Source organism: Babylonia areolata, chromosome 15 (genome assembly GCF_041734735.1).
Source record: "Babylonia areolata isolate BAREFJ2019XMU chromosome 15, ASM4173473v1, whole genome shotgun sequence".
NCBI classification, from domain to species: Eukaryota; Metazoa; Mollusca; class Gastropoda; order Neogastropoda; family Buccinidae; genus Babylonia; species Babylonia areolata.
Genome location: NC_134890.1, coordinates 10600254 through 10622811, shown reverse-complemented (window position 1 = coordinate 10622811; position 22558 = coordinate 10600254). Strand labels below are relative to the sequence as shown.

The 22558-nt window shown below is 41.3% G+C and overlaps 1 protein-coding gene across 2 annotated transcripts; it reads right to left on the bottom strand.

The window, feature by feature from the left end:
• On the bottom strand, window positions 1-22097 carry LOC143290427 (enhancer of polycomb homolog 1-like). 2 transcript variants are annotated; one of them, XM_076599851.1, is made up of 16 exons: window positions 21721-22097; window positions 20420-20585; window positions 19760-19905; window positions 18283-18378; window positions 17857-17964; window positions 17279-17346; window positions 16706-16786; window positions 15510-15636; window positions 14556-14729; window positions 12154-12240; window positions 11218-11363; window positions 10838-10960; window positions 9441-10222; window positions 7564-7849; window positions 6132-6247; window positions 1-4000 (listed from the first exon to the last, which is right to left on the bottom strand). In XM_076599851.1, the coding sequence occupies exons 1-15, from the start codon at window positions 21871-21873 to the stop codon at window positions 6169-6171; spliced, it is 2622 nt and encodes an 873-aa protein (XP_076455966.1). In that variant the 5' UTR covers window positions 21874-22097; the 3' UTR covers window positions 1-4000; window positions 6132-6168. The 2 variants fall into 2 exon arrangements, with proteins under 2 accessions (XP_076455966.1, XP_076455967.1); XM_076599852.1 differs by lacking the exon at window positions 6132-6247.
• Window positions 22098-22558: the final 461 nt, after the last annotated feature.

The window sequence follows — 22558 nt, the reverse complement described above, 5'->3', positions numbered from 1 at the left end:
CCCCCTCCCCCACCTCCTTCTGGGGAGGGAGAAAAATACATTTTAACTATACCATCAGGAACCTTGATGAATGGCACATTATTCTGAATGCCAGCATATACCCCTTGTTTGCTGTATACTGATCAGTCAACTTTGAAAAGTCACTTCCTTTTCAGAGCCTTCTCGATATGGTTTAACCCAATGGACAGCATGGACCAAATCTTGAGGACTCTTTCCAAAAACAGCACTTTGTCATTAGTTTCCAATTTTGGCCAGTCATCTCACATAGTAATATATATACATACACACACGTAGTTCACTTGTTTAACTGTTAGGATATGGACAACGTTTAATGCAGGCACAACAGCCAGGCTGTCAACACCAGTCAGTGGTGGCGCTAACACAACGTGCAAGATGCCATCCTCTCCTAGAGCTTATCACTTCTCAGCAACTGCAAGTGGTAGAGAAAATAGACCAGGCAGGACAAGTATTGACAAAAAGTACACCATTACCTTACTTAGGTAAGATAATAGATAAAATGCAAAATATCACCTTCCCACTAATGATTGGTTAACTGAATTATTTAACCACAATGATTTTCTAATATGAAAATGATTTTCTCAAGACAAATATTCATGCTGCCAGATGGCAGAACCAGCTTTTCACACACCAGGCAAGCTTTCTGTCTGGTATTCTCTATTTTACATTATATATTTTCCATTTTACCTGAAGTGGTTCTTTTTCAATGCCTAAACTAAACTGTCATGTTGGATTACTCAAAAATGAGTTAAAAGCAGTATGTTTTACATTTATAACACAAAAAATACAATGAAATCAAGTTAGAGAATCATCAATCGCACATAATTTCACTCAACATAGCTGTACATTAGTTACAGTGATCAACATGCAATTACTTATTTCCACTCACAATGTTAGCAAAAATTCATGCATTCAAACTGGGAGGTACTGAACATATATGTCAAAGGCTGCCATCAACTGAACACATATTTGGTGGTAATGTGCAGCACAACACATTCAGGGATACACATTTTGACTTTTTTTTCTTCCTTTCAACTATTTCATCACAACACACATCTCGTGAAACACATTGGAGCAAATGCAAGAAATACAACTTCCCACCATTGTTATAGCTAATCATTAATTCTGTTGAAGAATTCCACCAACCAGCTATCATAGTATACATTAAATGGCATGCAGTTTAGGTTAAATGTTACATATGGAAAAGCCACATCTAGTGCACATGTGAAAGTGACCATCTACGTTTTACACATGGAACAATACAGAAAAGACAAATATTCATCGTCTATAACCCTTGAGATACACAGAATTCTCAGCAGCAGTCGTCACTCTGTGCCAGATTTATTACTTTTACCATTTCAAACATGTTTTTCTCTATTTGTCTTTTGTTCGCAAGTTGATACATAGTTAACATCAAGACACCTATTCATGTCAAAATTATAACAACAGCAGTAGTAGTAGACTGGTAATGCAAATTGCTATCATATTCTTCATATATGGGCTGCATCTCACACATTCACTCGCATGTACACAAGTGGGCTTTGACATGTATGACTGTTTTTACCCCGCCATGTAGGCAGCTATACTCCGTTTTCAAAGTTGTGCATGCTGGGTATGTTCTTGTTTCCATAACCCACCGAACACCGACATGGTTTACAGGATCTTTAACATGTTTATTTGATCTGTTTGTGTATACACATGTGGGGGTTCAGGCATAAGCAGGTCTGCACATATGTTGACCTACGAGATTGGAAAAATCTCCACCCTTTACCAACCAGGCGCCATTACCGAGATTTGAACCCAGAACCCTCAGACTGAAAGGCCAATGCTTTAACCACACGGCTGTTGTGCCCGTCACTGATAATATTAAAATTATGCACGAAGTATCTCCATGCATTAAAAAAAAGAACAGAATTTTACTCTTCGGTGGCTCAAGAAAGAGAAAGGAAAATAGAACAGGATGTTTTAAGTATCTGGGCAAAGTGAAGAATGTAAGCCAATGGTTCACTTAACTATTATGCTGTTTACAGACGAGCACTAAGGCATGACGGATATGGCATGGCAATAAAATTTGATATAAAACTTCATGTGACATCTACACAAATTCCCAGTCACGGCTAAATTATTGTACATGCTACAGTATGAAAACAATGCACACTGAAACCAAATTACTCAACTGCATGATGATGTGAATCTCCATAGATTTCCGTCAAATGAGACTATACTTTCACTCTTAAAAAAAATGAAGCATCTTATTTTTGTGCCAGTGTCAACCTCTCAGTATTACAATATAAGAACAGCCATAAACAGACTCCGGTGGGGTTGGCTATCTATAGACAGATCTTGATCAACTGAACTGAACAAGTGGATATGGTCTTGCTCTTTGAGCAAGAAATTGTAAGTAACCGTGCTTTGTGAACTTATGATAAACAAGGTCTGTTAGAAAGTGTTGTGATTTTGGCATGGAGTAATAAAATCTTCAATGATTTTTTTTTCTCCAGACTTAGTCGCACTGTAGAAGATATGAGTGTAGACCCCACAGGATAACAACCATCAGTAGCACATACAGATTTTTATTGTTATTTTTTTAAGGTTCTCAGGCCCACCTTTCAGGGAACAATTGTTTCTAATGTGGTGCACGCCGAGCATTGAAAAGACCCAAAGCGGAGGACAGGACCTTTATTGCACATTTTATTTTCTGCCTACCCAAACACTTATTGGCAGTTCATTTACTGACAGGTCTGCAAATGGCTGGGAGAATGTCTCCAAACCCTTTCCAGGGGCTGTGGCATTCAAACCTTGACCAGCAGAATGTATTAACTTTGTAACTGTGCATGTTCCTACTCAATTCAGTTTAACATTTTCACTACACTGTTCTCAATCTCAGGCTCTCTTTTCTGCACATACTGCTAAGGAAGAAATATCAACAAATAAAAACAAGAGTAAAAATCAAGGAATGGATAGCAACATGCATTTTTGTTTTTTTGGTTGTTTTGTTTAATGTTTTTTATGTGCATTGCAATAAATGGACATTTTCTGTGATCTGCAAATGTTTCACAAACCAGTTGGCTCCATAAATCTGACTCCAGTTTAACAGTGCAGCAACTCCGCTTATGCAATTCAGCTCATTTCAACACCATCCTGCAAATGTGAACAAGCCAGGGCTTGTGAGTTTCAGCAAAAGCTTTACAGATGCTGACAATCATTAAACACACTAGATATACACATGGTCACAACAAAACTTGCTCATCTCATTCACTCTGCACACTTTCTTCTCTCTCCCTCTCACACTTTTTGTTAATCGATGGCTTTCACTTTCTCCTCAGAGCTGTTATACACCAGCAACCAGTTTGCATCCTCCATGAACTCCTGAAGGGCAAACTTCGAACACAGTCAGTCATTTCCAAACAGTCCTGTCTGTCTCTTGAAAAGCTGACGTCACACAAAGAGCTGGACACTGTACCCAGAAACAGAGCAGCCAACTATTCTAGGGGGTGCTTTGTCACAACTTGGCATATGTCATAATACAGCAATGCTGTGTCAAGCTTTCAAGAGAACGACCTTTCACCAACAGCCAGCATTTCCTCTCTTTCTGTATTCTCTCTGTACACTGGACGTCAAGACCTGCCTGCTTTCCTTTCTATCCAGACCTGGCCTTGCATCAGCTGTAATGAAACTAAACTGAACTGAATCAGGAGACGCTCCTTGTTGAGCGTAGATTCAGATGTAAGGAGAGTTGATGGTTCACAACTCCTTCTCCCTCCTGACCACGTGAACTTGACCAGCGAGGTGCAACACTGAACGTAATGCTAGCAGCCAGGCTGCTTACATGCTACACCACTGGGCTGCTTGCGGAAGCAAAGTGGTGACTAGTTGGACACTCCGTGGATAGGCTCCCTGAGGGTGTCAGGAAACGTCCATAGGCATCTGTGTGTCTGCTGCGAACAGATGGACGGCACTCTTGCCCTCCTCCTGACCAGACCTGGACAACACATCACATATGGTTATCTCTGTTGGCTACTGACAACACATGTCACGCACCGTTTTTATTAATCATTCCTGGGTCCATGCAGAGGTTCACATTAAATCATTTCCCAGTCTATGCAGATTCATTTTCAAAATTCCAAAACTTTTTGTTTACTTTTTCCAAACCAGTATTGCCAACAAATTTACAAACTGGCGGGTACAATTTCATCTTTGAGGGATGCCATATAAATCCAATTTTATTATTCATGTCCGAGTCATTGAAACATCTGATGTCTTGTAATAAAGTCATAATCCAACATTTACTCACACACGGTGACAAAACCACAGACAACTGGAGGCACTCTGCACCAACTAGTCATGTACTGTTCTATCTTCCAACCATCTTGTATCAAAGATACATTTCTCCACACTAAGCGTCCTGGCCAAACCATCATCCTGTGATGGAGATTTGTTGGTGCACTGTGGCAGCAACATGAGCCAATGACAGCTCTTGATGACATCAGATCATAATACTGACAAATCAAATTCTCCACAACTTTATCTTAATTATTCACAGCAGCTGTAGGAGTTATGATCCCTTTCTTTCACTGTATATGATGCCACACACCGCCAAAACCTTTTCTCAAAAAATAATATATTTTACCAAAAAAATAGGTCTGATGCTTTAACAGCAATTTTTATTTGCCTTGCTGCAACCTTGAACTGAAATAGACCAAACCAGCCAATGGCTACACAATTTTAATTGGTCAACAGTTTCCCTCCTATAAGGTTCAACTCCCGTTTTGCTGGTGCACATTCAACTGTGCTAAGAAGTGAAACCACCAAGTATGCCAGCACTCAGAACCAGCAAAATCAGCAGGTGCACTGGCACTCAGCAAGCAAAACTATCCAGTGCAACAGCACAAAGCAGCAGCAAAAACCAGTTTTCCAAGCATTTGCACCAATGGTACGTTTTGTGTTGACAGTTATCTTGCAATTCAAGAGAACTAACCTCAGTAACTTTTGCAGATTTGCTTCCCTTTAACCTAATGCTTATTTGTAATGTTTATGTGACCACATTCCTGTCCCAAAAGTCTGTAAATTAGGTCTGATCAATTTTAACAATGATCTGGTCTTGAATCAGTTGCACTGAATTGTCAGCCTCTGTGTCAGGACTGCGCAGCTCAAAAACACGTTCTGTGATCAACTTAAATTCTATTCATTTCTTCAGTGACTGGGTCTTTTTACCTCTGGCAACAAAAAATGTTGGGGTTTTTTTCCCTTTCATTTTAATAATGCCAAGACCTAGGCTTTGTCATTATCATGTTTATATGATAATGCATTTGTTTTTACAAGCATAAAGCAGTGCACAGGCTCCAACACGAGGAGTGCAAATTGAGGAAGCTTGGAATGAATTAATCTCTGCACCAATAAAATCTAAAATATTGCTGTTTGGGGGAAACCCTGCTTGTAGTGAGAATCATTCTTGAAGGTGAGTTGAGTTATTCTTTGAAACTGAAATCATGCCACCGTGTATCTCAAAAGGTGGTCCCCACACTGGCTCATTGCTAATGTTCAGTTCTTTCACAAATTTGTAAGAATTAAAATATATATGAATCAATTATCATGTGTTCACATGCACCTGAATAGGAAGCAAGTGTCCGTTGGTACGAGTCCCATACAGACCTGGATTTTTACTCCCTCCCCCCAACAGACCTTGTCTGGTGCTTCTATTTCAGAGATCAACTGACTTCCCATGTGCAACATGTACTTTGTACATGTAAATAACCTGTGGTAACAAAAGGGTTATTATCCATGGCAACACTCTGACGAGAAATTTCCTTTTCACTGAAAAACAAATGCACCTGCAGACCAATAAGGTAGGGGGGAAAAGGTAGCACTGTACAGTGGCAATGCTCTCTCCCAAGGGAAAGCAGGCCAACAGATCACACCGAAATCTGTTGTGACAACAAAGTAATACAATACAAAATGAACACAACATGGAAGAGAGGGTAGAATTCCTCTTTAATACCATCACTGGTCAAGAATAATGCATAAAAAGCAGCCAATTTGAGAACAAAAAATGGCTACTCTGAGGGCTGAGCACTCAGGCTGTTACGCTTCAAGCTTTGCCTGCTGGTACGTACCATATGTCTGGACTTTTCCTCAAAATTCCAAGACTTTTCAAGTCTTTGTTTCATTTCCTCTTTTCGGGACAGGCATAGCAATTTTCTTTACCAGGATTCCACGACTTCTTTGGAGCCTGTAATTCATAACATAAACATCAGTTAAACCTGTGAATTTAAGAAAAGACAACAGATTTACAACACATCAAATGACTGTTCAAATGGTAAGCCCAGCTGCCCATGTGTTAAACTGTGGAAACGACTGATGGACGACACTTTCCATTACAGCAAGCACAATACTGAATGTATTCAGTTGAAAAAAAAAGAAAGAAGTAAAACACTCTTTCCAATTTCATGTAGGGGCTTTATTCTTGTGCATGTGTGTGAGTGAAAAGATGTGTGCATTTTTGAACACCCAAATGTAAAGCACCCTTAGCTATCCAAACAGCAGCATGGCAGACCTTTCACAAATGGACACCTCCTAAGTCTGGCCAAGGTTTGGTGACAAAAATGTCACAGAATTTACCCCTCTGAACCAACTGATGCAAATCAACATAATTTCAATTTCTAAAAACATGGCCTCAAATTTACCTGTTTTTTGTTGTTGTTTTTTTTACACTGATGTATTTTTCATTCAAAATCAACTTTAAAATTAAACACATCAGTAGAGAGTTTGCACTGCAAAACCTGGGGCATCTTTTAGCCACCAAACCTCAACCAGACCTGCGACAATATGACTGCCATGCCACTGAACAGTGAACAGTGTCTACATCTGGCCATTAAAAATCACTCGTACTCACTCAACAGAGATAAGCAGTAATCAAAGGAAAGAAGAAAGGTCGTTACATTTTCTAATATATTTTTCAAATTGATGCATGCAGGACTGCATTTGCTGAAAAGAAATGAAAAGTGATAAAATCAAGGTCTGTCAGCCATTGTTTCACAGCACACATAGAAGATGGACATACCTACTATCAAACATACCCAGCACATTAACATCAGGACTCAAAATACCCACCGATCCAATTTTGCAGGACAACTAGACCTTCCGGTGGACAAGTGGAAATACTCAATCCACTTGGCCTTTGGGCAGCTGAACTTCTGTGAAAGGGTCACTGGGCAGTCTGCTTCAGTGCAGACCAATTGCACTTCATCCCTCCCCTCTTCAATTTTACACTCCCACCCAGGTTTTACTTTCCCTGTCATACACACACAATACTTACGCAATGAACTGATGTCTGTCTACTCGTGATGTTGCACTACAAGTACTTATTAGAACCAGCTCTTCACTAAGGGAGGGCACATAGACCCCAGACAACTAAAAATTGGGGAACTTCTACCACAACAAAACTTTTACACCTTGAGTACGTCCCCTAACAAGACTTACTTTCTGTCAAACAACATTCATTGGCAAGCTCACAACACAGCAAAAGGGCAAGCTTGTGGGACTTACTTGAGAATGCTGAGCGGGGAAGAAGCCATACTGCACATTGTGGAGGAGGCGCCCACCCCTGAGGCCAGCATCACTTTGTTGTTCAACTTGTCCATGGCTAGCGCCGTCCCAACCCCTACTGAGGTCGGGGTGGGCCCATGCACTGTGATCATGGAGGTTGCGGAGGCAGTCACGATGGGGTTAGGGCTGGGCACTGGCACCACCGCCCGCATTGCAGGAGCAGTGCTGACACGCTGGGGAAGCTGGACAATGGTGGCCGCTGCAGAGGACCCTGCAGTCCTACCAGCTGCAAGTGCCCACACACAGTAAGTTCAACTCTTCAGCTATTGTACATGCTAAAACTACAGTGTGTACTATGACACACCAAAGTTTCTTACCTGTCACATTATTCAGCAAGCTATTTTACTTTCAGCAAAAGCAAAGGCACTACATAGAGCTCCACACTAAATATACAAGCATTGTAGAAACTTCTCTCCTTGTTCCTGCAGAATACAAATTTCATTTTATTTTCTTTGTGCCCTGTGGCATTGGAGGATATCTGGTTTTGAACTCTGACAAATGCAGTCTTTTACAGAATAGAGTTGCTAACCTTATGGCTAGCTTCTTGACCTCAGTGGGCTGGATGATCAAGGGGCAACCTAATTTTTTATTTTTTCTTCTTCTTCTTTTTTTTTTTTTTTTGCTGCCCCATCATCTGCACCGTTTCAGTGGCATTACTCCCACGCCGCTCATTTACATTCCCCCATACATGGCCACACCTGGTTTCGTCCATCACAGTTCCAGCGTCGGCAATCCGCAGGGAACCATTGATATTAGGTCGCCAGGCCACACACCAGAGGAGACCGTGCACTGCTGCTGAGTCACTTCAGTGGTGTTCAGTGGTGCCTGTTCTGATTCAACGTACTTAGGACACCACCTATTAAACTCCCTACTAACGACAATAATGGCTTAGTCGCGGAGCCAGACTGAGTTAGCGTCCCTCCCAGAATGAAGACTGCCACCACGTCCCTCAAACAACAGCCCCCCATAAATCTGCCGACACTGAAGACACTGACAGAACTCACCCCAAGCACAGAAGTGGAGGGGTATCGAAACTGAGGTCACCATGAGAGCAGGGCATGAAAGGCCACAGACTTTGGGACTGTTTTTTTTTTTTTTTATATTGATGATGATGGAGGAGGAGGATGATGACGATGATGATGTTGCTATGGAGGTCTATTATGGTTTGGGACTGTGTGACAAGGCTGTACTCTACGCTTCCTGTCAAATGATATCCCGGCGTTAACCAGGCCCGAGAGATACAGACACTTGCAGTGTTGGTCAGGTAATTAGAGCAACAAATCCAAAGTCGCGTCCTTGAAGTGGATGACACTCGACTGTGTGGTCCCAGTCTCCCCATTTAAGCCCACAGAACATTCAACTCTGGGTAGGAGCCGGCCACAGGCCGGAAAACCCATCTCTGCTGGGATTCGAACCCGCGTTCTCCCAGCCGTCAGTCCGCGAAGCTAACCACTTTGCCACAGTGGCTGGTATCTAATTTTGTGCTTGTGCTGGGCTGCATTACATATGCAGTCTAAGCAGCCTTTGGTTTGCTTAAAGCTAAGATTTCTTTCAAGTCAATGTTAATTCCATGAAATTGGGGAAATTCTTAAGCAAACTTAATACTGCTAATATCGCTTATGCAACACAGTCCCGGTCCAGATTTTTTGAACATGTGTATCAGGTAAAGTAAGTAATATCACCTCATAAAAAGAATCTGTTTGCTTCACCTTTATATCACACTCAGAAGTGACAATGAGGGACAGAAACAGCTTATGAGTTACAGCAAAAGTTGAGAAACACCCAAAACAGAAATCAACCTACGATACACAACTCACCACGAACAATACTGGCAGCAGGGACAGGGGGTGTGGCCAGTGGTCCATTGGACAGGCGGGGACGACCTGCTGGCTGTGTCATCACCGACACAGCTGAGGGCGTCAAGGACACTGCCGACAGCGACACCCCCGATGACGTCAACACTGTCTTCGGGGAGACAGTACGAATGGACGGAACAACAGACAGCCCTACTGACTTGGGGGCCATGATGGCAGGTAGCGAGGACAACACAACAGGAGATGAGGCGACTGACGATGATGACGATAATGAGGTGGTGGGTACAGCAGGAAGCAGCGAGGAAGAAGTGGCAGCGCCATGGTGGTCAGGCGGAGGGGGTGGGGGCGGAGCTTTCTCTGTCTGTTTCGAGTCACCAGCTGCCCCGACAACGACGTGGTTGACAGACTCTGCCTCTTCGGCCTTGGCCCTCTTGCTTTCCAGCTCAGCAGAGCCTATCACAGCTGTCACAGCAAACTGAGCACTGGCCGAGTCCAGCATAAAACGCGAGGTAGGTTGTGAGGAAAATGAGTATCCAAGGTCACTGCTTAGGGGGATATTTGAGGAAGGGTTAACCACACTGTCCTGTTTGAGGCGAACCGCCTCCTGCTCCATGTGCATGGCCAACAGCTGTTCACGGTGAGATCTGAAGCTCTCCACATTGAACTCCTGGCTGCTTGGGGTGGAAGGTTTGGAGGGGGCCCCTGCTGGGTGGAGAGAGGACCGCTCACCATCTTGTGAAGACTCATCATCATCAGGGGGAGGGCTCTTCGGCCTGTAGTAAGGACTGTAAGCACACACATGGGCAATAAAGTCATACATTTCCACAATTCAAACCATCCTGAAAAATGCTGCTGGCAATTTTTTTTTACAGAGTAAATCAGCACTTGTCAGTATTTTTTCAAAAAACAAAATTCAAATCTAAATCGGTTATATACACAAGAAATGGAGTCAATTTTGCAGCATCTGGCGATACTTCAGGTTGATAAAGCAATGTGTTCATGCATCTTTTAATAAAAAGGAAAACATAATAAAGTCACTGAGCATTTACCTCAAGCATTTCTGATCACAGATTTTAAAGAGACTCCAGAAAGAACTGGCTCATGAACAGCCCCCATAACTGAACCAAAAAAGAAACAAAAGCAAAACAAAAAACGCATACAAATATTTATGTCTCCTCACTCCATCAAATCTACACAAAGTCTGGCAGCATGAACATTCTCCCCTGAAAGACCAAGAAAATTTACTCAAGCCAAAATTCTGATAAGAACAATCAAGTCATGTCAGCTTGTCCTGGTATTCCTGTTCCCTGGGAAACAAGAATTTTACAAGCACAACTACAAGGAATTCTTAATCAAACAAACAAAAGCCAACAAACAAGAGGAAAAAAGTACCAACTCACATTTTCTGTTCACGTATATGTGTAATGTAGTCTCCCACCACGCCAGAGAATGACTGACCAGAGGTAAGATTCATCTTTTCCAAACCATCGTCCCAAGGCGTAAAACCTCGATCCAAAACCACCCTGGAAAAGAACAGCTCATCTTTAAATGAACAGAAATGTGTTAATAATATAAGGCAATATAACGTTTAGCAAACTATAAAAAGTCAATCAATTCAAACAACATATTCATGTGACCTTTTCACTAATACATTTTGCTTTGCCCTGTGTTCAGAAAAATTCCAGAAAATGGAAATTTCACATTCATTCTTAAAACAATGGTGAACAATGGTGAAGAAAACAATCCACCCCAAATCACAAGGCAAAGAGAAACTGGTTACCTTCCTCCTCGACCCACACGGCGGCGTGCAAAACCGATGCACCGCCCACCAGGGAGGGTTGTGAGAGAAAAGCGGTGACGTTTGTCGCCTTTGCCTCCTTCACTGGGGTTGGACCATGGCCAATTGCCCAGGCGATTATGGAGAGGCTGAAATGATCAGGAGATTCAACTTACCCTCCACATCCACCTCCTCCATTCAAGGACAAGAAATTTCCCACTTCATTACTTTTGAAAAGGAAATTTTCTTCCTAAAATTACGTTTATCTAACATATACTTACCATGACCCACTATTGCAAACTCCGGCAGGGCTCTGAGATTCCTGTCCTGTGCAGACTACTATCCGCCTATGCAGAGAAAACGAAAGTAGCAACGGTCGATAACCTCCCAGAAGTAGGTAACCTCCCCTTTGCCCCCCTGACAAGCACCCTCTTTTGACGGTTAAGTATGTGTTGTTAAAAAGGCTATATCCCCCTAACACACCTCACCAACATCACCAAGTATAGCAATTTATATAACCAAACTGTCCAGCACAATGGCCAAGTAGCTAGGGCACTGGACTTACAATATGCTGGTCCCAGATTTGATCCCAGGCACTGGTGCCTGGTGAATATATTTCTCCCACATCAACGAATGTGCAGACCTGGCTCATGGCTATACTCAGTGCATGCACACATGCTGAAACAAATATGCATGTTTAACCTCTCGAGTACCCCTAAACATAAAATTTCCGTCAAGTGAATTTTAGTATGTTGGGTTGGTTGGACTATAGAATAATTGATGTGCCACTCTGATGTAATATCCTTATCACAATTACTTTGTAAGAAACCAACCACAATTGAGTTATCTGTACAAGGATTGCTTGCTAACACTTGCTAACAAATCTTTTCATACATCCTTCAACACAATATATTAATTAACAAGAGCTATTATACTTACAGCATAATAATTGCAAGTCTTCCGCCTCTTGAAAGCAAACAGGCCATCAGGATCGTGCTCATCCTCGTGGTCTGAGGGAGACAGTGCCTGGAGACAGAACAGTAAGTGATAAACGCTTTTCACTGTCAGCCTGCCACACGTTTAACAGGAAATTTTCTTCCTAAAATTATGTTTAAATAACATACTTACCATGACCCACCAGTGCAGACTCCAGCAGGGGTCTGATTCCTGTCCTGTGCAAACTACTACCCGCCTATGCGGAGAAAACGTAAAGTAGCTATGTCCGATAACCGCCCGAAGTAGGTTACCTCCCCTGTGCATCCCTGACTAGCTCCTTTTTCCGGCAGCCGTCTCGACTCCTGATCCTGTGCTCTTCATACGCAAGTTTTTTCGTATTTTTGTCTGGTAACCTTGGAGATAAACAACTAAACTCTACTTTGGATTGTACACACACACATCTAATAGCCACCGTTTCTTCAATTTACCAAAACTATCATCTCAGTAGCTTGACTGTACACCGATTAAAGAATTTTTTGGTGTTATTTTTCAACAAATAACTATACAACATTCTTCTTATATATCATAAAATCCTGTCATATTCAGCCAGTTTCTTCCTGTTCCAATGTTAATTCATATATCCTGGATCAGCCAATATAATCTAACTCTTTCATCCCTGCAGCACGGTTTTCCGGTTTACAGGATTTTTACCCTTCATTCCTGGAATTGCCCCTTTCCTTCCTGCAGCCCAGAAAATCGGTTCTCGCGGTAAGCGCTTTGAACTTGTCATCAGTGCGCGTCATATATCCTTGACGGGGTCACTAGTGGGGCAGTGTTTATGAGTGGAATGGATGCCAGACACCCCCTTCCCCCTCCCTAGGCCATGGGAAAGTGGGCGCCGCTACATTCTTGCCAATGTGCTGTGTAGACACATGGACACAGAAAAACTGAATGTGTAGAAAGTTCAGATTGTGACCAGTTTTCTGACGATGAGTTTTACAACGCTCTAACAGATAATGATTTCGATCTGTTTCAAATGAATGGCAAGGAGAGAGTGCAATTAGCTGTTGCTACAGAAGTACAGATAGCGGGTGATGTAAAGTTAAAAACTTAAGAAGTGTGAAAATTGTGGTGTATACTTATGCAGTAACTGGCATGACTGCTTCAAGGTATATCACACACGTGTCACCTTTGTGTGGCATATTACGTGATGATTGTGACATGGACATGCGTATTTAGAGACAGTATCGTTTCTGAATAGTTTTTGTTCAAGAATTGTGTAGATAATAATCTGATTCTGGCTCAGTGACTGCTAGTGAAAGAAAGGCATATATTCTCTTTGAGACAAAGTTCAAATCATTCATGTTATAAGGACAATAGTAGTGACAATTGTGACAGTTTTTTTGTGGATATGACTAACAGTGTGGCACTGAGATACATATGAGGCACTACTTGGTAAGTACCTGCATGATGTGCATCCTCTTCAAGCAAAACACTGTCCTGCATGTAGTACGTACTTGTATGCATTATGTTTGACCCCAAAGTCACCTGTTTTACACCTGAGTGTCACCAAAGATGTCACCCTATAGTGTCAACAGGGTCTCAGACAACTTCTCACATCAATTCTGAACAGCATATGTCAATCTTAGTGTACTGTAATGAGCCGCATTACCGTAAGCCTCCAAAATAAGTACCCTGCTTCATACTTTCTTTCTCTTCTCTAAATCCAGGAAGGAAGGGAATATGCGAATGGTAGGGTTCTCGGAACAAGGGGGAGTAATAGTTCATAGAAAAATAGGAACGAAAGAGTTAAAGCCCTGACAAGAAAATACACAAAAGATGCATGAAGAGTAGCACACCTCTGCAATTTCATAAACCCTTGTTCATGCATTACTTCCTTCTGGCCTGAAGCATATACATCTGGAAATAATCTGGTGTTGTGAAACACAAATATCTGGATAAACTACATATATTGGGTAAGCTGGAATCTTAATAGAAACTTAAAATTCAACCACTTAACCATTATCGTATCTATAAAAGAACAGATTTTCTCAAACTGACTGACTACACATCATTTGCCAACCTGCACTTCAAAAAGGAAATTCAGCTGAATTACTGCAAGCTCAAATCAGCTTCTGACAGACGACAGCTTGTACAGAAATCTACAAGACACAGTCAGCATCAACCCGGAAGGGGTGGAACAGAAGTGCGAGTGCATTCCAGTTAGCCAAGTTAGAACTGGTTGGAAAAGCATGCTCTGCACGCATGCCCTTTACCCGATTCCAACCAGAGATTGTTGACCATCATGACCATTAACATATACCATTAATATACACACACACACACACAAACACACATGTATTTTTTAAGAACATAAAGACAGACATGACAGAGAGAAGACGTACAGGGGACATCATGTCCTCCTCAGAGCTATCCAGATCGTGGTGCAGGATGTCCACATCCCCAAAGGAGGCAGCTGTGGCCATGGCAGCAGCTATGGTGTGAGGGTGGCGCGGCTGCTGAGGCTGTTTCTGTCGCCGTCTGTACGGACGCTTCTTTCGCACAGGAGGCACCTCCTCCTGCACACCCGTGACAAAGTGCAGGAGTGAAGGCAAGATGTCACAAACACATGAATGAACTGTTGCACAATCATCCTGCTCACACTGCTTGTCTCTACACATGAATGACACATGGGTTTCAAGCGGTGTTTCAAAAAGAGGTTGTAAGTACAATTCCATGTTTTTGTGCTGAAATATTTGGGTCTGTAAAAAATTTCTTCAAAATGTACTACACAGAATCCACTACAATTCATTTCAAGTCCAAGCTGCCTTCATGGATGACACTTAGGTTTGAAGCAGTATTTCAAAAAGAGGTCGCAAGTACAATTCATGTTTTTGTGCTGAAATATTTTGGTCTATAAAAAATATCTTCAAAATGTACTACACCACCCATTAAATGCTCTGCCACAACTTATTCAGTACTTATGACAAAGTGTTGGTGAAAGAGAAAGAATGGATTCTACACCAGTTGCGCATGCAATAAGTGTCAAGTCTGAAACTGGAGGATGGAGCGGAGGCAAGTATAATTCAAAATAAAGGTGAATAGTATGACATATTCCAACAGAATAAGAATTATAAGAATTTAATTATTTACTTCTTTTTTTTCTTTTTCTTCTTTCCTGAACATCCTACAAATATCCATTATCCTGGTTTAGAACCACAATATATGCTGCTGCGGACAAACTGTCTTTTCATAAAAATGTATGTATATACACACCCACATGAATAACCAATGTGAGAAAAATCTTGATCACACACATGCATTTCCAAGGAGAGGCTCTTCAGCCTACTGGAACCTACCCCACTGTAAGCTGGTGTTCCATGACCCTGGCTGTTGAACATGAATGGGGGAATGAAGGACGGCATCTTGGCTCGCTCTGCTTCTGCCTCAGCCAACATGGTGCCACTGAAATCTCCCATCTGATAGCTGACAAAACATAATACATCTTTATTACTGGGGCACCCTAAGGACATGTATATGCATATTCTACCAGCTGCTGTGGCAAAGTGTTTTGTTTCGCAGACTGACAGATCGGTGGACATGAAGTGGGGGAGTGTGGGGTGGGGGGGGAGTGTGTGGGGGGGAGGGTTGGCCCGCACCTGGTTCCTACCCAAAGTTAAATGTGACACAGGCTTAAATGCGTAGACTGAGATCACACACGAGTATCATCCATTTAATGGATGTGTCTTTGGTGTGCTGCTCTAATTCCGTGACCAGGTTAACCACAGGATACCATGACAGGAAGCACTGAGTACAGCCTTTTAACAGAGTCCCAAACCTAACATGGACCATCTTTTATCAAGTTTACAGTCAAATTTGACAGGCTTTTCTTTGTGTGTGTGTTGGTACACAGCAACATAAGCATGATAAAAATGTCCTTTTACAACTTTTATGTGTGGAATGCAGTTACTTTCGTTTTCTCTGCATAGGCGGAGAGTAGTTTGCACACGACAGGAATGTCAGACCCCTGCCGGAGTCTGCACTAGCTGGGTCAGTTAAGTATGTGTAATTAAAATGTCCTTTTACAACTTTTATGTGTGGAATGCAGGGAAAATAACAGTGCAACAAAAGATACCAATACTGCTGATCAATTATATCACACACATTAAAAATTGGAAGAGTTTGTTCTCTTGGTATGGGATTTCATATTTAGTGCCAGATGACTTGGGCATGAATAATACTGTTCATTAAAGTCCTGTCTATGAAAAACCCACTTCAACTGAATTCCCAAAACGTGACCCTTACTCACTATGGTCAATGTTTAAGATAAGGTCAAATGCAACCCATCAGCAACCTGACATTTATTTCCGCTTAAATATGTTCAGCTGCCTCACTTTGCTATGATCAACAAACAGAATACAATATCACCCCCCCCCCCCCCCCAACTCTCTAATTACACAAGTGTGGTTATTTATTTGGTAAAAGATTGAGAAGCGGAGTGCTGTCAGCTAAACCATCAATAAATTGTGTCCCCCCATTGTCCCTTCTATCTTACCGTTTCTCCATCACTTCCAGAGTCAGCTGCAATATTTCTTTCTTGCTCTTTTCTCGTCGCTTCAGAAAATGAGTCAGTGTGCTGGAAAATAAAACATATTCAATACAATAAATTCTTGATTCCATCTCATGCCTGTCAAAGAGACAATGAATTCAGGCTGTTGTGTTTCAAAATTAAAAATGCACAATACCTGAAATCACCATTCAGTATCAATAATATTCAGGTGGTGGTCATGGTCCAACATTTCATCATAATGACACAAATTCCATGAAAATTCAAAGCAGACGTTTCACTTTCAGAACTTTAAAATATCTTTAAATGACAAGCACACACATACAGATTTAACAGATTTCTACTTTACACTGCGGAATTTAACACTGCCCTGTAACTGTCCACAGTGCGATAAGAACTTATTTCTTCAGATTCCCTTTCTTAGCATGAATGCAGACTTGCAGAATGAGTAGTGAGAAGTTCACAAGCATAAAATGATAGTCAAAGACAGGGAACGAGAGGTGTTGCAAAAACAACAACAACAAATCCTTCAAAATACACAAAAATCCTTCAAATACTTACAGAGCCTTAAGCATGTCCCTCTTCAGTTTCAACATCTTCTCATAAGACACCTCATCATTCTTGCGATTCTGCAGAAAAAAAAAAAATCAGAATTCCATCCAGATCACAAACAACAATGCTGATAGTTCTCAGCAACCAAAACATAAAACAATAAGGTAACACAAAAATAGTTCTCTCGGTCCTGTTGTAAAAACATAAATCTGAAAAGGTGTGGCAAGGAGGGACAAGGTGGAAGAGAAAAACTTCAGCTGAATGAAACTGAGCTGAAGACCAGATTTCCTCCCCTTGTTGTCCTCCACAATCTGGATACTAAAAATAAAACAAGCTCAACTTTCAGGGGAAAAATGGAGCAACAGCAAATGTATACTACTTCATGTTCTTACCTTCCCAACAACAACCAGCATAAGAACATTTCACAGCAATCTGAACGTAAATTCTCTTCATCTGTAGAATAACTATTATCATAACAAAAGGAAAATAAATGGAAAGAGCACACACGCACACAAAAATGGAGAAAAATAAAAAAAATCACTGCCCTCTTCCATCCAAATACACAACCCAAGTTTTAAAGTACTTACTTTCCTTGTCTGCATTTTCTCTGTCCGGCGACGGAAAGCAACATAGGGGTTGTTCGTGGTTGTACCATCTCGCTTTTCAGATTTGACTTGCGGGATCAATGGCATTTCCTATCATAACAAAATAATAAACTGAAAACAAGTACTCAACAGTAAAAGGTTGCAAGTGGAAAGACAACCCTCCCATGCCCCCAAAAGTACTGAAATTCATCCAAGGCAATTTTCTCAAGACACTTCAGCTCACCATCTTTAAGACAATGCACTTCATATCTCAGTTCACTTTCTTTCCCTCAATGCCCTTCTCTAACCATCATCTGACATTTTCTTTTCCCACCAACTCCTCATCCATCCTCTTTTCTCCTCATAAACCATTTCATTTCTACAAACACCCAGAAAGTCTTATTTATTAGAAAAAACATTATTACTGACCAAACGCAGACGTTTGTTGAGCCAGTAGTCATATACAGAGATGATCAGGTCATCGTCTTCCTTTAGCAGCAACTTGGCTTCTTGTAACGTCACCACCTGGAAAAAAAAAATGAAAACATGAAATGGATTCCTGTCACATTAAAAATCATGGGGGTCCCAGGGACTCTTTTACCATAATTCAGGTGATCCTTGACTTCTTTCTGGGGATCACTCAAATGCTGCACATTCTATTCTAATCATCTCTACGCTGCTACGCACATACAAAAACATGTGCACCTCCTTGTCATTATGACTTCTGGGAGTAAGAAGTGGCTACAGGAACTCTTTGTAGATGATCCAAGTGTCAAACTAAAGCTCCATAACAATACTTGCGTGTCTGGGTGTGTGCATTCTATTTCTGTAATTTTTCAGAATGTCCCTGAGACACACTCAATAATAACATGCAGTGCATCCTTTCCATTTTCAAAGAGTCTTGTGTGTTAACGTAAGCCCTGATGAATACAAAGGACAATGGAAAGAATATCAGAGATAAACAAGTGTAGACTGTGTTGTCTGTGTTAGCTGTTGCATAAACGTAGAGAAAATTCTTATTTCCATGAACACACTGATGACTAACAAGCCTTTCCAGCCAATGATAAATAAAATTTGGTGGTCTTTCAAGCACTGTGACTGTTTCATCAAATAACAACAAAGACACAAGATAAACATGGTTTTCTAAATGTACATAGAACTGGGAGACCAGAAAAACTTATCTGCACCTTATTCTATCAGGCATCAATGAAGGGTTTCTATTTAGCCTTTGACTTCCGGACTTGGTGAAATGAGAGTGTGGCATTAACACAACTGGTACTTTTCATAAACACTTTAAGTAGAAAAAGCTGATAGTTGTGAGTGGTATAAGCACTAGATTTTCAATCCTAGCACCCAGGATTCGAATCCCAGCTGCTTCTGGTAGGTAGAAGGTGGTGAATTCTCCACTCTACCATGTCAGTGTAGATCTGCCACAGCCTGAACTCCCTTTGTGCGAATACGCATGGTAAACATCAAACACATTAAAAATCTCATAATCCATGTAAGCAGGTTATGTGGGTAATGCATACCACTGAAAATGGAATATGGCTGCCTAAATAAGGATTAAAAACAGCCCACACATAAAAGCTATAATTGCACAGAACATGAGAAATGCAGCCCTTGAATGGAGACAACACCCTCCTCCCACCCTGCAAACACACACACACAACCTTCTGTAGTCAACTCAAAACAAGCACTATGGACTACCTGAAACAGTGTAAGACACTGCACACATTCTATAGGTTAAACAAACTATGCAAGTGGCCATGTTCTGCACGAACAATGTGATGTAAAACAAACGCTACTGGAGGAGTCAATGTGTGCCACATCTAGTCACAAGGAGACAAGTCTTTCAATGAGCATGCATACATGTCAGTTAACAACTGAAGCATGTGACAACACAAACCTGCTGGCCTGAACCTTTCTCCAGTCTGTCCATCATCTCTTCAAACTTGGAGCTGCTGATTTCCATCTTTTTCGACTGCTCTTGTAACCAGCACTCATCTTCAGAGTCCAAGTCATAATCTGGGATCTCTTGCTCCATGCCCAGTGCTGCAAAATATACCATCAGAACTTTTATCATATTAACAGTTGTCTTTTGGACACCTACCAACCATTGCATTTATCTCCACAAGGCTGCACATCAAACAGGACATGTAAAAGAAAAAAAAAGCCAAACAGCAACTGGTGACCTAAACTATCTTAATGGTCAGTCCAAACCCAAGTAATGGAGGGGGAGTGACAGGCCAGCCCAGCCCAACAGCACCTAACTGCTGTACACATAGATCACTTAAATCCCTGCAGCAAATCACATAATGAACTTTTACAGAGATTGCTATCCCAATGCCACCCATTTAAAAAAATTTCAATTCAACAAATTTACATATTATCCCAACAGAATTATATCCAGCCCACGGATCGAGCTCTTTTACACAGGTTCAAAAGCATTATTTGTTACCCAATGTCAGTGTTACAAAAATGTAACTTGTAAGGCATTAAAAAAAACTATTATATACCACCATTTAACAATGTTATTCTTTATACAACTAAAATACATCAATCCTACCTTCAACATGAATGTACTGCTTTGGAAGTCGGAAGTCTGGATTATAAAGTTTGCTATAACGATCATCAATGTCATCCACACTCTGCACTCCAGGGATTGGAATGGTGCGCTTTTCTGCAGTGCCATAGAACTGCTGGGCTGTAAGTGCATTCTGAAGGTGAGTTTCCTGAAAACACATATCATACTGTGGTTTAAAAAAAAAACTAAAACAATGTACATATACAATGATAATGTTTATTTCTATATAAATTGTATTTCTTTTTATCACTACTGATTTACCTGTGTGAAATTAAGGCTGCTCTCACCAGGAAGAGCTATCATAACAGTGCAGTGCCACCTTTTCTATTTTTTTCTGCAAGCTGGAGATTTGTTTCAATTGGATTTTTCTACAAATTTTGTCTGGGACAAGTCTTTTGTTGTTACTTTGGGTTTTTACATGTGTGACATGTATGCTGTGCATGGTCTCTTGTAAATGACTAGGATCCAGACCACCACTCAAGGTCTAGGGGAGGGGGGAAAATTCTGGTATTTGACAAAGAGACTTGAGACCATACCCTTGGATTTGATGATAAACCAAGGTCCCGTGTGCAGCATGCACTTAGCGCATGTAAAAGAACCCACAGCAACAAAACGGCTGTTCCTGGCAAAATTCTGTAGAAAAATCCACTTGTTAGGAAAAACAAAACAGCACACAGGAGAAAAAAAGGGTGGCGCTGTTGTGTAGCGACGCGCTCTCCCTTGGGGCAGCAGCCAAAATTTCACACTAAGAAATCTGTTGTGGTAAGAGAAATACAAATACAAATTATCTAGCTTCTTGGGCAACTGCAAGATTTTATTTTTTTTAAACACGCGCCAACATGCACAAGGGAGATAATTCTTTGAAGCAAGCATGACCACAAACTCGACACCAGCGCAGCAAAAACAGATTCCTAGTTATTAATCCTTTCGACTTAAAATTAACGAGATGACTGAACACAACACGACTATTAAGTTCTGAAACCTAGCTACCACAAATATGCCTTGTGCAAAATAAACTTGGTTTGTGCTGCATCGCCATCTTGGTCTCGTCGACCTACATCGATTAAAATGACCTATTTTGCCATTTTACAGAGGAATGCCTTATTACCTTCAAATATGACTACTACAATGATTAAATGGTTGTTGGGTTGTCTACTGAGGGCCCATCGTACTCGGTGAGCCACCCAAACGTCTATAGCATCGATTCAAAGTGAGCGATTTTGTACAGAGCATGAAATTCAAGATGGCGGAATAAGATTCCGATGTGCACATTCAATACCCACCATTTCTTCTTCTTTCTCCATGCCAGTCGGCATCTGGACGACTGCACGATTGATTTTATCAAAATCATGCATGTCTGGAATATCCTCCGACCTAAAAATTGGCATTGGCTTGGAAACATCCAGAGCACGCGCCCGAAAAGACACTTTACTCATGATTCTGGTTATAAATATGCTAATGAGTTAACTTAAATGTTCTCCCTCGAAACTGAGGGGTAAGCAGTCCTATATTCAGGACTTAAACACCTGTAAACGATACTACAGTATCACTTCATGATGATGGAATTCGTCAAAAACAATCAAAAGACGACACAACACCACAGCACGGCTGCAAATGTCAATCTGCCTTTCTCGCTTTTCGGATCCATCATGGCGGAATATACAAGCCGTCAAGGTATCCCAGAAGTCATTTGTGCAGTTTTTCTTGCGCATGCGCCAACTCCGTTTCATTCACATCACGTTTGTCACGTTCGCGCGCTCTCTTTGTCACACTTTGTGGACAAACAAAATATGAAAAGTACAAAAGTAACACTGTTTTGCTTCTTTTTTTCTACTTCACTGTTTGCAATTGCACGAAATATATCTATTTTCATTTCTTCTTCTGCAGAGGCGATTTTAACTGTATATTTGGGGTAGTAGCTAAAACTAATCCTCCAATGACCATGCCATGGTTAGGCCTAAGAAGTTTGGTAACTTGTGCCCGCAGCGATGTCTTGACTGTTCCCAACACTGTTCTATGGAACGCCATCCTCCACGAACGCGTGCCTTGTGTTGGTCAGTGTAAGCCACTAACATACATGGGTGTCACCAGAATCCGTGAGAATAACTGTATCATCTCGGC